Below are 15,759 nucleotides of genomic sequence, written 5' to 3' on the forward strand. Positions count from 1 at the left end.
TACCACAGAGGAAGTTTTGAGCATTTTGCCATATGTTTATATTTGTCATCCAAAGAATCTTCTCAGACCATTTCAGCAGAATTAACTTCTCCACTCACTTCTCCATCTGTGTGCTATGTATGCTCCAAATACTCATAATTTTTCCATCAGTCACAGTCCCCATGCCCTGTACACTTTTGAACTGCATGAGTTTTACTAATATTTTTGCGTTTAATGACGGTAAAAGTGAAATACCAAAAAAGGAACCATAGTCTCAAATATAATAAAATTCATATTATTTCAAATTGAAAAGCTGGATAAATTATTTTAAAAAATGTAACTGGATGTTCAAAAATCATGAAATGAAATCTGTTTGTTTTTTTTCAGAATTGCCCAATACTAGAAGTGAACAATAGGGACAATATTGTTTAAACTGCAAACAAGAAAATAATTTTCCACAGAAAGATGAGGTTATTTTTTAGGTTCTCGATTGAGCAGTTTATCTTTTCCTTGTTCCTTTAAACTGCTTGATAGATGCTTGGCTTGTTGTTTTGTAATGCATATGAGGGAGCTCATTACCATACTCCGCACTTGTCAGACGCACACACACACACACACACACACACACACACACACACACACACACACACACACACACACACACACACACACACACACACACACACACACACACACACACACACACACACACACTGTGGCCCCTCCCCCACCCAAAACTCCATCTCACACCAATTCTGGTGAATGTGTCCAGAACAAAGACGGGCACATACTGCCTTATGCTAAGAATATTTCCAATTACAAGGTAAAAAAAATTGTTTCGGGGTCTTTCGTTGTAAGGTTCCTATTAGACTATACTATATTATACTTGCTCTAATGTTCAAAAAACACTTTATTTTTTTCATACTGCTCATGGCTGCTGCACTTGCATTCATGCTCTGTTGTAGCTTCTTCTGAAAAGCCCAGTCTGCTCTGATTGGCCAGCACTTCCGGATGTCTGCTCCGCTGCTTTGTTCTACTTTCTCCGTCCCTATACGATTGCAGAAGACTGACTGCCAGGGATTAAGATTAATGACGTCCCGTTGTCCAGGGGGCATAATTAATTGTCACCAGGGCGATCAATATTCTCTCTCGGGTTGACCTCGGGACGAAGAGAGTTTTGTGGGCACTGACAGTTTTCAACACTTTCTGTAAACCAGAACAGGTTAGCGGCCAGTATAAGAAATGGCTCGCATTTGTGTTCAGTGAGACGCACACGCTGCTCTTGCACTGCTCGCCGCTCGAGCTGAGACGAAGATACTCAACTGTCACAGTACTATATTACTCTCTGCTGTCACTGTGCTGTGGTGCTTGGCCATGCTGCACTGGCTGAAGCCAAAAGAGGGGCAGTCTGAGTGCACCCAGCACAGAGCCCAGCCCCCTGGTACGACCCACAGAGCCTGATGTAAGGCCAGTTATGGTAACTATAGAATCGCCACCGCCATTCTCAGCGACAATATCGATGCATGCGAGTCTCGGGGCAGAAAGATTTTAGTGGCTAACGATGCCAGTTTAGAGGAAGCAAGGAAACCGCGTGGATTTTGATTTTAAATAACTACTGATACTTTAACCTCCCACACATTCAGAAATGTTCACGCAACCTCTGATATCATTATGATGAGATATTCGAATCCCGGCTGGGACCCTTCTGTGTGGAGTTTGCATGTTCTCCCTGTGTCTGTGTGGGTTTTCTCTGGGTTCTCCGGTTTCCTCCCACAATCCAAAGACATGCACATGTTAGGTTAATTGAGGACTCTGAATTGCCCGTAGGTGTGAATTGTCCGTCTCTGTTCATCTCTATGGGCCCTGTGATAGTCTGGCGTCCTGTCCAGGGTGTACCCCGCCTCACGCCCTAAGTCAGCTGGGATCGGATCCAGCCCCCCCGCGACCCCGACAGGGACAAGCGGTTGAAGATGAATGAATGAATGAATGATATTCCATAACTTTCATCTTATTCTCTAAACTCTAGTAGTAACTGGTAAGCAGGTTAGAATTGTCTGCTAGCTAGTTAACATAAGCAGTTGTACACTATTATACTGTTGAAACAAGGTAATAACCCCTAAACTGTATACTCACCACACCAAGATTGTTGGTTATCATACTTTTCTGTTTATGGTGGTAAAAGCAAATTATCTACAAGTTATCCACCATCAACACAACAGGTAGACTGTTAAAGCTTACATTAGCAGGGCTATTACCAATTTTTTTAATGGCAGTCTGTTAGCTTCCGAGATATCAAGCTCTAAATCTATGTGTATTATCATTATTTTGGTTTACAAAACACCTGATACTTTAACGAATTCAACTCACAAAATGTCTATGTTTTGACTTAAATTGATGTGAGAAGAGTGTAAATTGTGGGAGAGCAAATTGTTGACAAGGACCAGCCACTGGCATCGAAGCAACGCAGCTTATCTTTCCCATCTCATGGACTGGGCTACTGGAGCTGCCACTGGTAAGTGTGTTTATGCCGCTGGTAAGTGTGTGTATCAAAGCTGCAGTGGAAACACAGGATTACTTTATCATTATCTTTTTTATTAATGTACCTTTAAATTCATTTAGTCAATGTACTAAATCTGCTTTGTATTTATTTTTAAATTAATTGAGTCAATGTGCCAAATCTGCTTCATATTTATTTTTAAATTATTTTAGTCACTGTACTAAATCTACTTTTCATTTTAAATTAATTTGGTCAATGTACTAAATCTGCTTTTTGTTTATTTATTTTTAAATTAATTTAGTCAACGTACTAAATCTGCTTTTTATTTATATTTAAATGAATTTAGTCAATGTACTAAATCTGCTTTTTGTGGGTTTATTTTTGGATTGATTTAGTCAATGTACACACACTGTTTATTTTTGAATTAATTTAGTCAATCTACTAAATCTACTTTTAGTACATTCATAAAAAAAACTCAATAACGAGGTTGCCGTAGTGACGGATAAACAGGAAGAGACTGGGTAACATTAGCTGTCCTCGTGGAGGCCTCTATGTTTAGTTTTTCATGACGGTGTTAAACATAACGTTACCTATCTGATCAGTCTTTTTTTTTGTTGCTTGTTGTTACGGTAACAGGAAGAGAGAGAGTAACCGCTTAACATTAAACATCCACTAGTTCTACTCAAGCACTCACAGCTCTCCTTCTTTCAGCCACTTTCTCGCAAATTCCATGGTGTTAAACGTTACACGCTGTTAGCCACTTTAGCTTAGCAGTTAGCTCCACGGCTGGTGATGGCTTCCCACGCTCTCTCTCCTGCTCTCTCTTGCTCAGAGTGTTGTATGTTTAGCTACTCCTCTGCCTCCTTTAGTGATAACGGTAAATGTAATAAGTCAAGTCAGTCAAGACAGATGGCCGTCCTCATAAGAGCTGGGTCTGTCTGACGTTCCTGCCTCTGATAGGGAAGGTTTTCGTGGCCACCATACCCTACGGGGGAATTGTTGGGTCTATGTTTATCATAAATAAATCATAGAGTGTGGTCTTTACCTAGTTTGTAAAGTGTCCTGAGAACTTTTGTTATGATTTGGCACTATGAATAAAATTGAATTGAATTGAATTAATAAGTGTGGTTTATTTGTAGCACTGGAGGCGAGGCTCAGTGAGTTAGAGGCACAGTAGTGTTAGCTTCTGCTAACCCTCCTCCGGCAATCCCTGAGCAGCCAGGGTCCTCCTGGGTGACTGTGAAAGGAAAGCATAGCTCTAAATCGAAGCCCATGGTTAACCATCCACCCGTTCATGTTTCAAACAAGTTTTCTCCACTCATTGACACACCTGCTGAGGAAACACTGGTTATTGGCAGCTCCATTCTGAGAAACGTGAACCTAGCGACACCAGGGACCATAGTAAAATGCGTCCCAGGGGCCAGAGCGGGCGACATTGATCCCTATTTGAAACTGTTGGCTAAGGATAAATGTAAATATGATAATATTGTTATTCACGTCGGCGGTAATGACACCCGATTACTTCAATTGGAGGTCACTAAAATGAATGTGGAGTCGGTGTGTGCATATCCGTAATTTTCTCTGGTCCCCTACCCAACTTGACTTGCAATGACATGTATAGCCGCATGTCATCATTCCGTCACTGGCTGTCTGGATGGTGCCCGGTAAATAATGTGGGCTTCGTAGATAATTGGCAGTCTTTCTGGGGAAAACCTGGTGTTATTAGGAGAGATAGTACTCATCCTACTTTGGAGGCTGCTGCTCTCGTATCTAAGAACCTGGACGCAGTTGTTAGCAGTCTAAAACCATGCCAACCCAGTGTTGGGATCAGGAAGCAGAGTGGCAGTCTAACACACTCTCTGCGCTCCCTGTGGAGCATTTTCCAGCTCAGTATAGTGAACAAACGCTGTGTGCCCCACGATCATCTAAATTAACCAGATCAAAAATGAATAGAAGAGGTGCTAGATACTTAATAATAATGTAGGAGAGTGAGCCTACACGTATTATGGCTGGAATATATCAGTCGCTGAATTAATTATGAATTAACTCGACTCGTTAAAATTTAGGATTTATTTTACCTTGAAGTAGGGCACCACACCAAAATAAGACAGGATGTTTATTAAACTTTGGTGAAGGTTTAATACCTGTTAGCAACTTAAGGTAATTGATTATTTAAATTTTTATCATCGAACGCGTTAGTTCTTACCACAGCCTTATCAGGGACCATCAATTTCTGCACTGAAGGGAAGACTCTCACATCGACGTAAAGTTATAAACATTTATTCATTTAACTAGCAAAGATAATACAGAATAGTGCAATACTGAATAGATGAGTGAAAAAGGGTTAAATGTGGATATAAAAAAGTTTAAGACCAGATTGATTCAGACCTACGGGGCTGGTTTATAATATCACTGGGGGACTTAAACTGGCTCTAAATAGCCTGTCAGCAGAACTTGGATCAGAACTTAATTACCACCAACGTTTTTTAACCAGGAGTTGTAGTAAAAGGCCAACCTTACTTTGCCATTGATGTTGCAGTCGCCCTGGCATCTTACAGTACCGATGCAGGTTCCGTAGGTCCGAGTCCCGGTGTTTGGCGGACCTGAGTTCTGGTCTGTAGACTGGGTTGTCTGCGCAGTTGTTTCAGCAGGGCTTGTCTGCTCCCGTCTTGGCTTGGATTCAGCTCTTCAGGTGGCTGCGGCTCTGCACGTGGCTTTTGTTTAGTGGTCAAAGAAGTTATGACCGGTTCTGTGGCACTGGTGTCGCGAGTTCGATGCAATTTGCCAGCCGGACAAAAAGGCAAAGGCAGCACGAGGGGTTTTACTATACTTATAAAAGATAAAAACGCAGCGTAGAAAACTTATAAAGTTACGCGATAAAAATAGATTAAAACGAAAATATTTGAACAAGCTTTTGGATAACAAAAGTTGAACAAAAGAAAACAAAACGCAGGGAGCGCAGAAGAGGGGGAGAAGAGAGCGTGAAGAGAGAAGAGTATAGGAGTTGAAGAGTGGAGAAGAAGGGCAAGAGCGGGAGACACCTCTGTGTCGACTCTTTATCTCCCCGGAGGAGGGAGAAGGGGGGTCTTGGCCTAACCCAACCCTCTGGTTCTGAGCGAATTAACTGCTTTATATTCCAGAATTCTAACAGGGAAGATTAAACTATCTCTGGTTGATTTTCCGTTATTAATCTTTCTGATATCCAATTTAACCAAAATCTTTAGGTAGGCAGTTTTAACAGATAACCTTACTGAGTGAAGGGAAGTATTATTAAAACACAGAATATTTTAGGAATAAGACAGAGACTTTGCACTTCTGAAAGCACATAAACATAATCACAACAAGATACAAATAATGCATACACAGTTACACATTTGGAAGAATGTCTTTGAACAGCCAGTTGGGATGAAACAGCGAACTTTAACTGTTTTTCTTTCAGTGATATGTTTCTTGTCCTTATCACTGAATGTCACTCTGTCTCCTGGGTGAGGGAGAGACCGACCCTTCAGTTCAAATTGCGGTCAGATTTGACGTTGATTTAGGATAAAAGGTCCTCCCTCCCGGAGGAAGTGTCCTGGAGTTCTGGGTTTTAATTTCCCTAGTAGGGTTTGAGGTTGTAAAACACCTTATCTCACATTGAAACAAGTATAAAAACGTCTTATCTCCCACTCTCTTCCTGTGACGCTTAGCAGAGAAAGGGAGGATCAGCAATGTGTGTCCCAAAAAGGAGAACTTTCACCTCGATGTTCCTACAAAATCAACACCAAATCTGCGATAATGCAACAAAATCAGAAAATAAAATGTGGACTTTTAAACATCAGATCTCTGTCATCTAAAGCTGTATTAGTAAACAATCTGATATCAGATAACCATATTGATTTACTCTGTCTGACTGAAACCTGGCTGTGTCATGAAAAATATGTTAGCCTAACTGAATCCACTCCTCCCAGTTATATTAATACTCATATTCCTCGAGGCAGTGGCCGAGGAGGAGGCGTTGCAGCTATTTATGACTCAGGCCTATTAATCAACCCTAAACCTAAACTAACTTATAATTCATTTGAAAGTCTTGATTCGATTGGTTTTAGTCAGAGTGTACATAAACTCACTGTTTTAATCACACCCTCGACCTTATTTTGGCTTATTGTGTGGAAATCAATGACTTAATAGTCTTTCCACAGAATCCTATTTTTTTCAGACCATTATTTAATCACTTTTGAATTCATATTACAGGACTACTCACCTCTGGGACAAGGTTTCTACACTAGATGTTTATCTGATAGTGCTATAACTAAATTTAAGGAAGCAATTCCATCTGCATTTACTTTAATGCCTTATCCTAATATTCAAGGTTCCTGCACTGACGTTTGTTTCTCTGAAATTGATCACCTTGTTGACAGTATTGCAGGCTCACTATGAACAACACTCGACTCTGTCGCTCCTTTAAAAAAGAAGATAATGAAACAGAGGAAGTTAGCTCTGTGGTATAACTCACAAACCCGTGAATTAAAACAAGTATCACGAAAATTGGAAAGTAAATGGCGCTCTACCAAATTGGAGGAATCTCGCTTAGTTTGGCATGAAAGTCTAAAAAAATATAGGAAGACCCTCCGTAATGCCAGAGCAGCCTATTACTCATCTTTAATAGAGGAGAATAAGAACAATCCTAGATTTCTTTTCAGCACTGTAGCCAGGCTGACAGAGAGCCACAGCTCTATTCAGCCATTCCTATAACCCTCAGCAGTAACGACTTCATGACCTTCTTTAATGACAAAATTATAACTATTAGAGACAAAATCAACTCGCTTGGCACTAATTTTTCTTCAAACCCAGGAACCCAGGAACCAACTGTACAACCTGATATGTTCTTGGACTGCTGTTCTACAGTTGACCTTAACAACTTAACATCTACTATTTCAGTATCAAAGCCCTCTACTTGTCTCCTAGACTCCATTCCAACTAGGTTACTTAAAGAAGTGTTACCTTTAGTTAGCACTCCTGTATTATATATGATTAACATGTCTTCATAAGCAGGTTATGTACCACAGTCTTTTAAAGTAGCTGTAATTAAGCCTCTTCTTAAAGTGCCCAGTCTTGATCCTGAGGTACTAGCCAACTATAGACCTATATCTAACCTTCCTTTTCCTCTCTAAGATCCTCAAGAAATTAGTCTCCAATCAGCTGTGTGACTTTTAACATAATAATGAGTTATTTGAGGACTTCCAGTCAGGATTTAGAATGAATCATAGCACTCAGACAGCACTGGTAAAAATGACTAACAACCTTCTAATAGCTTCAGACAAAGGACTTGTCTCTGTACTTGTTTTTACTAGATCTTAGTGCTGCCTTCGACACTATTGACCATCGCATCTTGCTACAGAGACTGGAGCATCTAATTCTAAATCTAAAGCTGGTTTAAGTCATATTTATTAGATAGATCTCAGTTTGTACATGTTAATGACAAATCCTCCATGCACACTAAAGTTAGCCACGGAGTTCCAAAGAGTTCTTTCCTTGGACCGATTCTATTCACCCTATATATGCTTCCCTTAGGAGATATTATAAGGAAGCACTCCATAAATTTTCATTGTTATGCTGATGATACACAATTTTATTTGTCGATCGAACCAGAAGAAACCGATCAGTTAGATAAACCTCAAATGTGCATTAAGGAAATAAAAAGCTGGATGACCTGCTATCTTCTGATGTTATTGTACTTGGCCCCCAATGGCCTCCGAAACGCAATAGCTAAAGATATTGTTACTCAGGATGATGTTGTGTTGTCCTCCAGCACCACAGTAAGGAATTTGGGTGTTATTTTTGATCAGGATATGTCCTTCGATTCTCACATAAAACTAACGACAAGGAATACATATTTTCACCTGCGTAATATTGCTAAAATTAGGAACATTGTGTCTCAGAAAGATGCAGAAAAACTAGTCCATGCATTCATTTGTTACTAACTTAAACAAATGGAAGAGAACATATTTCTCCTGTATTAGCTTCTTTGCACTGGATCTGTAAAATCTAGAATAGAATTTAAAATCCTTCTCCTTACCCACAGAGCTATTATTGGTCAGGCTCCTTCATATCTTAAAGGGCTCATAGCACCGCATTTCCCAACTAGATCGCTGCGTTTTGAGAATGCAGGGCTACTTGTCGTTCCTAGAGTCTCCAAAAGTAGAATTGGAGGCAGAGCCTTCAGCTATCAAGCTCCTCTCCTGTGGAACCGACCCAAATGTTATTCAGAAGACAGACACTGTCCCCATATTTAATAGTAAACTTAAAACGTTCCTTTTTGATAAGGCTTATCGCTAGGAGTTACAAGCCCTCAGCAATGTTGTTATTTTTAAGCTGATTTTGTTCTGCTTAATTATGCTGCTATAGGCCTAGTCTACCGGGGGATAATACTTTTCCAGATACTCTGAGCTTCTCTCCTCTGACTGTATCATTCATATCTCATCAACGCATGTTACTAATTCACTTCTTCCCCGGAGTTGTTTGTGCTTTGTCATCTCACAGGTCTCTTCCGAACGTGGTGGTGCCTGCTGCCGTGGTCCTGCATGACACTACCTGCTACTATTATAATCTATAACCTTAGCTGTGCTTGTTTCTACTATTCTGCTGTATTAACCGCCATAACATATAAGTCATATTCACATTACTATAGATATTATTATAGTTACTGGAAGTGTGTCTGTCTCTGTCTTTGTCTCTCTCTGTCCATCTGTCCGTCCTTTTCTCTCTTTCTCTCTCCTTTTCTTCCTCCCGAACCGGTCAAGACAGATGGCCGTCCTCCATAGAGCTGAGTCAGTCTGACATTCCTGCCTGTAATAGGGAAGGTTTTTGTTGCCACCGTACTCTATGGGGAAATTGTTGGGTCTATGTAAATCATAAATAAGTCATAGAGTGTGGTCTATACCTAATCTGTAAAGTGCCCTGACATAACTTTTGTTATGATTTGGCACTATAAATAAAATTGAATTAAATTGAATTGAAAATGCAGTCACTAAATGGAGTAGTGGTAGAAGGTCACGTAGACCACAGTTCTGTGACTGAGGGTGCTGGTTGTCATCTTGAAGAGAATAACTTTTATTGTCATTGTATTGCATACAACAAAACCAAACAAAACGCAACCTGATATGGTCCAGCTGGAATGTGATCCGATGGTTGAAATAAATCTATATCTGAATTCTGGGTGCATGGATTTATAAGCCAGTCTGCCTTTCAATACAAGTCAAAACCTGGAGGTTTAGCATAACGCTGGTTCACATAGTCCAAAAGGGATGATGTCAGAAAATAAGATCTGTGACTCACGTTTATGATACTTACACGTTTTGATCTTCACATACGGTCAGGGGGTGCTGGAAGTCATTTTGAACAGGTGGTGCTGTGAAATAATTGTTGTTGTTTTTTTGGATAGAAAAACCTATGAGCCTATAGTCCTATTTAAAATACATTTGAAAACAAATAGATTTGAGATTCACTACTTTGTCATATACACTTCAGTGCACACAGCCAGGGTCTGTAAAACACAGATGTCATCAGTTCTCAGATGAATATGCGCTATTAATTAAAATTCACAATAACGCTATAACAATGAAATAGATTTGGTCAGTTGACATGAACCTGAGTCTCTGCACCATCTATGTTTGTCACACGCGACTAGCTCCAAAATCCTTTTACGCACATCACAAGGAAATATCTGAATATTTAAACACGTTATTGAACAGTTCTCCACATCCATTACACAAAGAACACACACACAAAATAACACTTTCTGTCTCATCTCCAACCTTTTTACGCAAACCAAAAGGAAATAATATCCCACTATTCAAACACGTTATTGAACAGTTCTCCACATCCATTACGCAAAGAACACACAATCAAAATAACACACTCCATCCCCACCACTCTCCATCCCCTACAGTGTGATGTTTAACTGCATGAATAGATACTGTACGAAAGTGAGCGGCGGCACCATGCACTTACTTTGAGCTACAGGCACGTCCCCATTGTTACAGATGAACAAATGTTGAGGTCTCTCATGAGGGGACGAATGTCCAGGGAGTTTAGAATGTCTGTGTGGGCATGCATCAGCGTAAGGTGTGTGAGTCCTTTTTGGGTCATGGTGCTGCGTACCCGTGTGCAAGGCGGAGAAAGTGCGCTCGGATGAGGCCAAAGAGATGGGTTGCACAGTCATAACTCCATCAGTTTTTCTGTCTCTGAAAACATGGCACTTGTTTGTGGCTGGATATTTGTCAAACATGAAGCTACATCTTGGACTGTGTCACCTCTGTCTTTTGTGAGATCGTCAGCTGGAGTTCCAAGTACCGAGCCGGTGCCACAGAACGTGAGGATGTTTCATTACCAAAACGCCCTGCAGGAAATCTGAAACTGGATGTGTGCCGGAAAGGCTCGTCACGCTAGGCTGGGTTGTGGGTGCTGGGGCTGGGCCTGCCGGTGCAACTGCAGGCAGAGGCGGTCAGGCAGTCTCCTCACTCCGGCTGCTTACAGTTGCCGTGGATGCGGTACTAGTGTTCTTCACTGGTGGTGGTTTTCCCAAAAAATCCTAAATGCGTCTCTGTGCCATATTTCCTCCTTGTTCTGTCATTAGACTGTGTAAATTTACTAGTCTGCTGCAGCCATGGATGTTTGCTGTGGGAAACCTCTTTACTCGGAGACCAATTACAACAATTTTACTACAATTTATAAATTGTGCAAAATATTTTTAATACATTTTTTAATGTGGAGAAATACATTGATTTTCAAACAAGATTCCAGTGCAGCGGCATGGCTTCTGAGTCCATGACAAGACCCTTTATAGATGGAATAGGCCCCTCTTTTAGCATTAGGTTTGTTGAGGAAAGAGTCCTTGAAGTGAAGTGAACAAATATAAGTGTTTCCGATTTCATCTGACTGCCCCCCCCCCACTTAATAACCTTAGGCTGTGTGTGTGTGTGTGTGTGTGTGTGTGTGTGTGTGTGTGTGTGTGTGTGTGTGTGTGTGTGTGTGTGTGTGTGTGTGTGTGTGTGTGTGTGTGTGTGTGTGTGTGTGTGTGTGTGTGTGTGTGTGTGTGTGTGTGTGTGTGTGTGTGTGTGTGTGTGTGTGTGTGTGTGTGTGTGTGTGTGTGTGTGTGTGTGTGTGTGTGGTCATTTTGGCCATGTTCATCACCATAGATTAGTGAGTTAGCATTTGCTAATTAGCACTTAACAAAAATTTGTTTTTTTATACATTTTTGCTGGTTTTTGTTTGTTTTTTCCACCAAAGGCGTGGACAATTTCAAAATATCACCCTGAACCTGCTGAAGCTGTCTGTTTTTGTCTCTGGTTCAGGGAAGTGTGAGGACAGCTTGGCCACTCCTCTGCCCTACAGCTCCTTCACCAGTTCATCAGTGTATGCCCGAGGATATGGTGCTGGTTACGCCAAACTCAATCGGAAACAAGGTATGCCTTTTCAATAGGAAGTAGTGTGTTTCTCGTGCTGTTGTGAATGCACATTCTAAATGTTGTTGATTCCATCAGACTGGAGTCTCAAAGAAACGGTCAATGTGCTTTTGTGCTCTGAGCCAAAGACAGACCATTCCCAGCCTAGTTGCAAGATCCCACTCATTTTCCTTATGTAATGAAGTAGGTGCTTTCAATTACTCTGGTGCAAGGATTAAGGGACCTTGATTTTGACTTACCATACCCATGCCATCATTACGGAGTTTTTCACAACTTGGCCTGCTACTTTTTTCAAGGTTTAAGTGTGCTACGGCTATTGTTTTTTTCCCATTTTTAAATTTTTTTTTGCAGACAGGCAAAAAGAACAGTTACATACTGCGTCAGAATGTCTGCTTTAAAGTGAAAGTGAAAAAGAAAAAAAAAACCCTAACATGACTCCCACTATCCCACAACCAATGTCAGATGTAGTCACAGTAAATAACTAGGTAATTAAATAACATATAACATAAGTAGATAATTAAGGCACAATGAGACAAAATACAGTAAAAACTGTAAATAATATTAAAAATAAAAGTAATCAAAGAGAAAAAAACAACGAGGGGGGGGGGGGCTCTCCTTTTTTAAGCACTAGGAAGTGTTTTCAGCATCATCAGGAGTAACGGTGAGACTATTTGTGGAATGCTGTCAAAAATTCCCTCTGTGAATACCTTAACTTTTCTAATAGAACATTGTAAAATCTCACATATCCAACTTTTATGAGTCGCTGGGGAAGTGTTTCCATTTAAGGAGAATGTTACGTCTGGCAACAGGGTGGTAAAGGCCACGACACGTTGTGTAGTAATGGATAGATCTGTAGACGGAGGGTGCCCAAAAAGATCAGTCAGGGGATTTGGTTCCAAATTTGTGTTAAGAGCATGCGTGCATGGTCGGCTGGGGACTGCTTATACTGGTTACAAGCATCACTGTGACTGGGGTATAACTTAGCCAATTTAGTGTTAGTGAAATGGGCTCTATGAAGCACCTTCCATTGTTTTAGGCCGTGCCTGGCATAAATTGATGATGAGTGAACCAGTTTTAGAATGTCCCTCCTCTGGACATCAGTAATGTCTACCCCCAATGCATTTTTAGGCGATACAGTGGGGACTGGGCTCAGAAGAGGAATCATATTATAAATGACAGATATCAGTTGTTTGTGTTGAACGTTGAGAGCCAGGAATTAGTCCATATCAGCTTTAGGGGGGTGGTTCCGAAAATGGTGGGATTTGCTTTTTGTATACAATGTCTCATTTGAAGGTATTGAAAGAAGTGGCTATTAGGCAGACTGTATTTGTCCAACATAAATGCAAAGGTCGCAAAAACACCTTCGTCATACAGGTTGTTAAGCGCCATATGCGGAATACAGGGTCGGTGCGGGAAGAGAGAAACCCATAGTCATTGAATTCCGCTTCTTCAAATTCTTCTTCTCATATGAAAATATACCTTTACTCATGTGACCAAACTGTTTTGTTGCTTGAAATGAGTTTACCAAAGTCTCATGTTCACGATTGTACTGGGATATATGAATAAAATAGTAGATAAATCTAAAATGAATTTAGCTTTTTGAGAAAAAGTCACTTTTTCATCATGAGATGAAATGGGACTTTATACTACACATTTGGCTTCATGGAATGTGTGCAAATGAAGAATAATAGCATTACAAATGTTTCTCTTCCAAACCAAATATGTATTATATACAAAAAATACACAATATACAATATGTACATAATGTGCATGTTTTTATGCTTCATATATTCATCTGTGCCATGTGCTGGTGAGGTGGTGATGGCTGTGGTGCAGGCACAGGCCCAGAAACAATTCAATTCAATTTCGATTGAATTTCAATTCAATTTTATTTACAGTGCCAAATCATAACAAAACTTATCTCAGGACACTTTACAGAGTAGGTAAAGACCACACTCTATGACTTATTTATGATTTACATGGACCCAAAAATCCCCCATTGAGTACGGTGGCAACCTTTAACAGGCAGGAACGTCGAACAGACCCAGCTCGATGGAGGACGGCCATCTCTCTTGACTGGTTGGGGAGGAAGAAAAGAATAGAGAAAGAGAGAAAAGACGGAAAGATGGACAGAGAGAGACACAAAGACAGAGACAGACACACTTCCTGAGATGCAAGCAACCACAAAAGTAACAATGACTATAGTGATAGCTAAAGCAATGTGTAAGGAACACAGGACAAAGATGATGTGTTTCTGGTGGCAGACAGAAAAGGATTTCACTGTTACATTCAGTATAAAAATCACGTACAAATAAATAAATGTGATTCTATGAAAGACAGTTTCATCTGAACAGAACAGTGTGCTGAACTAGTGGCCAAAAAATAATCTTTAAAAAAAAAAGAAATTAAGAAGACTAAGAGACTAATAAATTTGTAAAAAATAAAAAATAGCTGGGTACTTTCGGTTTGGCTGAGATGGAGAAGGCAGCTGCTGAGTCTCACTCCCACAACTTTTTTCACGTTTCAGGACCCCAAAAGTCACAACAAATAGTAATACATATCTTGTTAGACGGATACACCACCGAAATATGTCGACGTATGCGACCAGACAGACTGTAAAAGACCAGGGGGCGAAGATTAGCACAGCAGACGAGGCAGGTGGCGAGATTAACATGCCTGCTTTTGCAAACCTCTTGGAAGAGCAGCCCTCTCCGCCAAGTTCAAAGCCCTCTCCGTCGATCTCTAAGCCTCCATTTCAACGCTCGAAGCAAAGCTGGACCACATCCACGCCACAGTGTCCGCCCACGCTCAGAAAATAGGCTCCCTTGAGATAAATGCATATTTACAAGATAAGTAACGCTAAGCTGCTGGTTAAAGTCAGTGACCTGGAGTCCCGCAGCGGTGCAATAATCTGTCAATCAATGTGTGATTGGCGTACCTGAAGCAGTGGAGGGTCCGCGGCTGACAGCCTTATTTGCAGAGCTGCTCCTGGAATTTTGCGGCGAAGGCTTCCTGGAATCACTGCAGGAATGTGACAGGGCTCACCGCACGCTAGCCGAGAGGCCGAAGCCAGGGCAGAGACCACGGCCAGTCATTATCAGGCTACAAAGATACCAGGTGAAGGAGAAGATCATACGCGACCAGGAGAGGGAAGCTGCAGTACAGAGAGTCCCCCATCGCCATCTATGAGGATTATACACCGGAGGTGATGGAACAACGCCAGAAATACAGAGAGGTGATGTTGGAGCTTTATAACCTGGGCTTCAGACCTGCGCTGCTGTTCGCTGCCAGGCTGCTACTGTCATGTTATCTGGATAACCTTGACTTGATGATGTACTAACTGTGTAGCTGTGCGTTAAACAGCCTCGGACAGGCCAAAGTTTATTTTTAGACAGCAGCATTAATAGTTAAAGTCCTGACGGACTGCTGATATTCTGTCTGTTTTGAACGGAAATTGCTAAGTAGGCATTTTAACACACCGTGGACAAATTGATTCCCGTTTTTTCATCCTTTTTTTGTCCCTGCTTACACTATTATGTGACTTCAGATTAAATTCAGATTAATTCAGATTTAATCGGCCTTCGTGCCAAGTACTGGAAGCTCGTCTACATGTGGATTTCAGTTTGTCATTATATATTTTCTTCATAGCTTTATTTTATTTTAATCTAAATTTGTATCACCCACAGCCACAGGGATAGCTGAAGTATTCTTGTTCACTGTTTGGTCAGAGGGCTTTACTGAAGCCTGACACTTACCATAGACTGATGTACAGAGGTAACCTGTATCGATACGGCATGTGCATTCTAACCCTGGGTGGATGGTGGGGTTTCATATAGG

At 40.9% G+C, this 15,759-nt stretch overlaps 1 protein-coding gene across 1 annotated transcript in view; it reads left to right on the plus strand.

The window, feature by feature from the left end:
• cntnap2b (contactin associated protein 2b) overlaps positions 1 to 15,759 on the plus strand; it is an 82,526-nt gene that overhangs the window by 7,875 nt on the left and 58,892 nt on the right. The window contains exon 2 of the mRNA XM_083929004.1: positions 11,812 to 11,922. Coding sequence (XP_083785130.1) covers positions 11,812 to 11,922 — 111 coding nt within the window. The remainder of the gene's footprint in view (positions 1 to 11,811; positions 11,923 to 15,759) is intronic.

This window comes from Echiichthys vipera, assembly GCF_963691815.1.
Source record: "Echiichthys vipera genome assembly, chromosome: 15".
NCBI lineage: Eukaryota > Metazoa > Chordata > Actinopteri > Perciformes > Trachinidae > Echiichthys > Echiichthys vipera.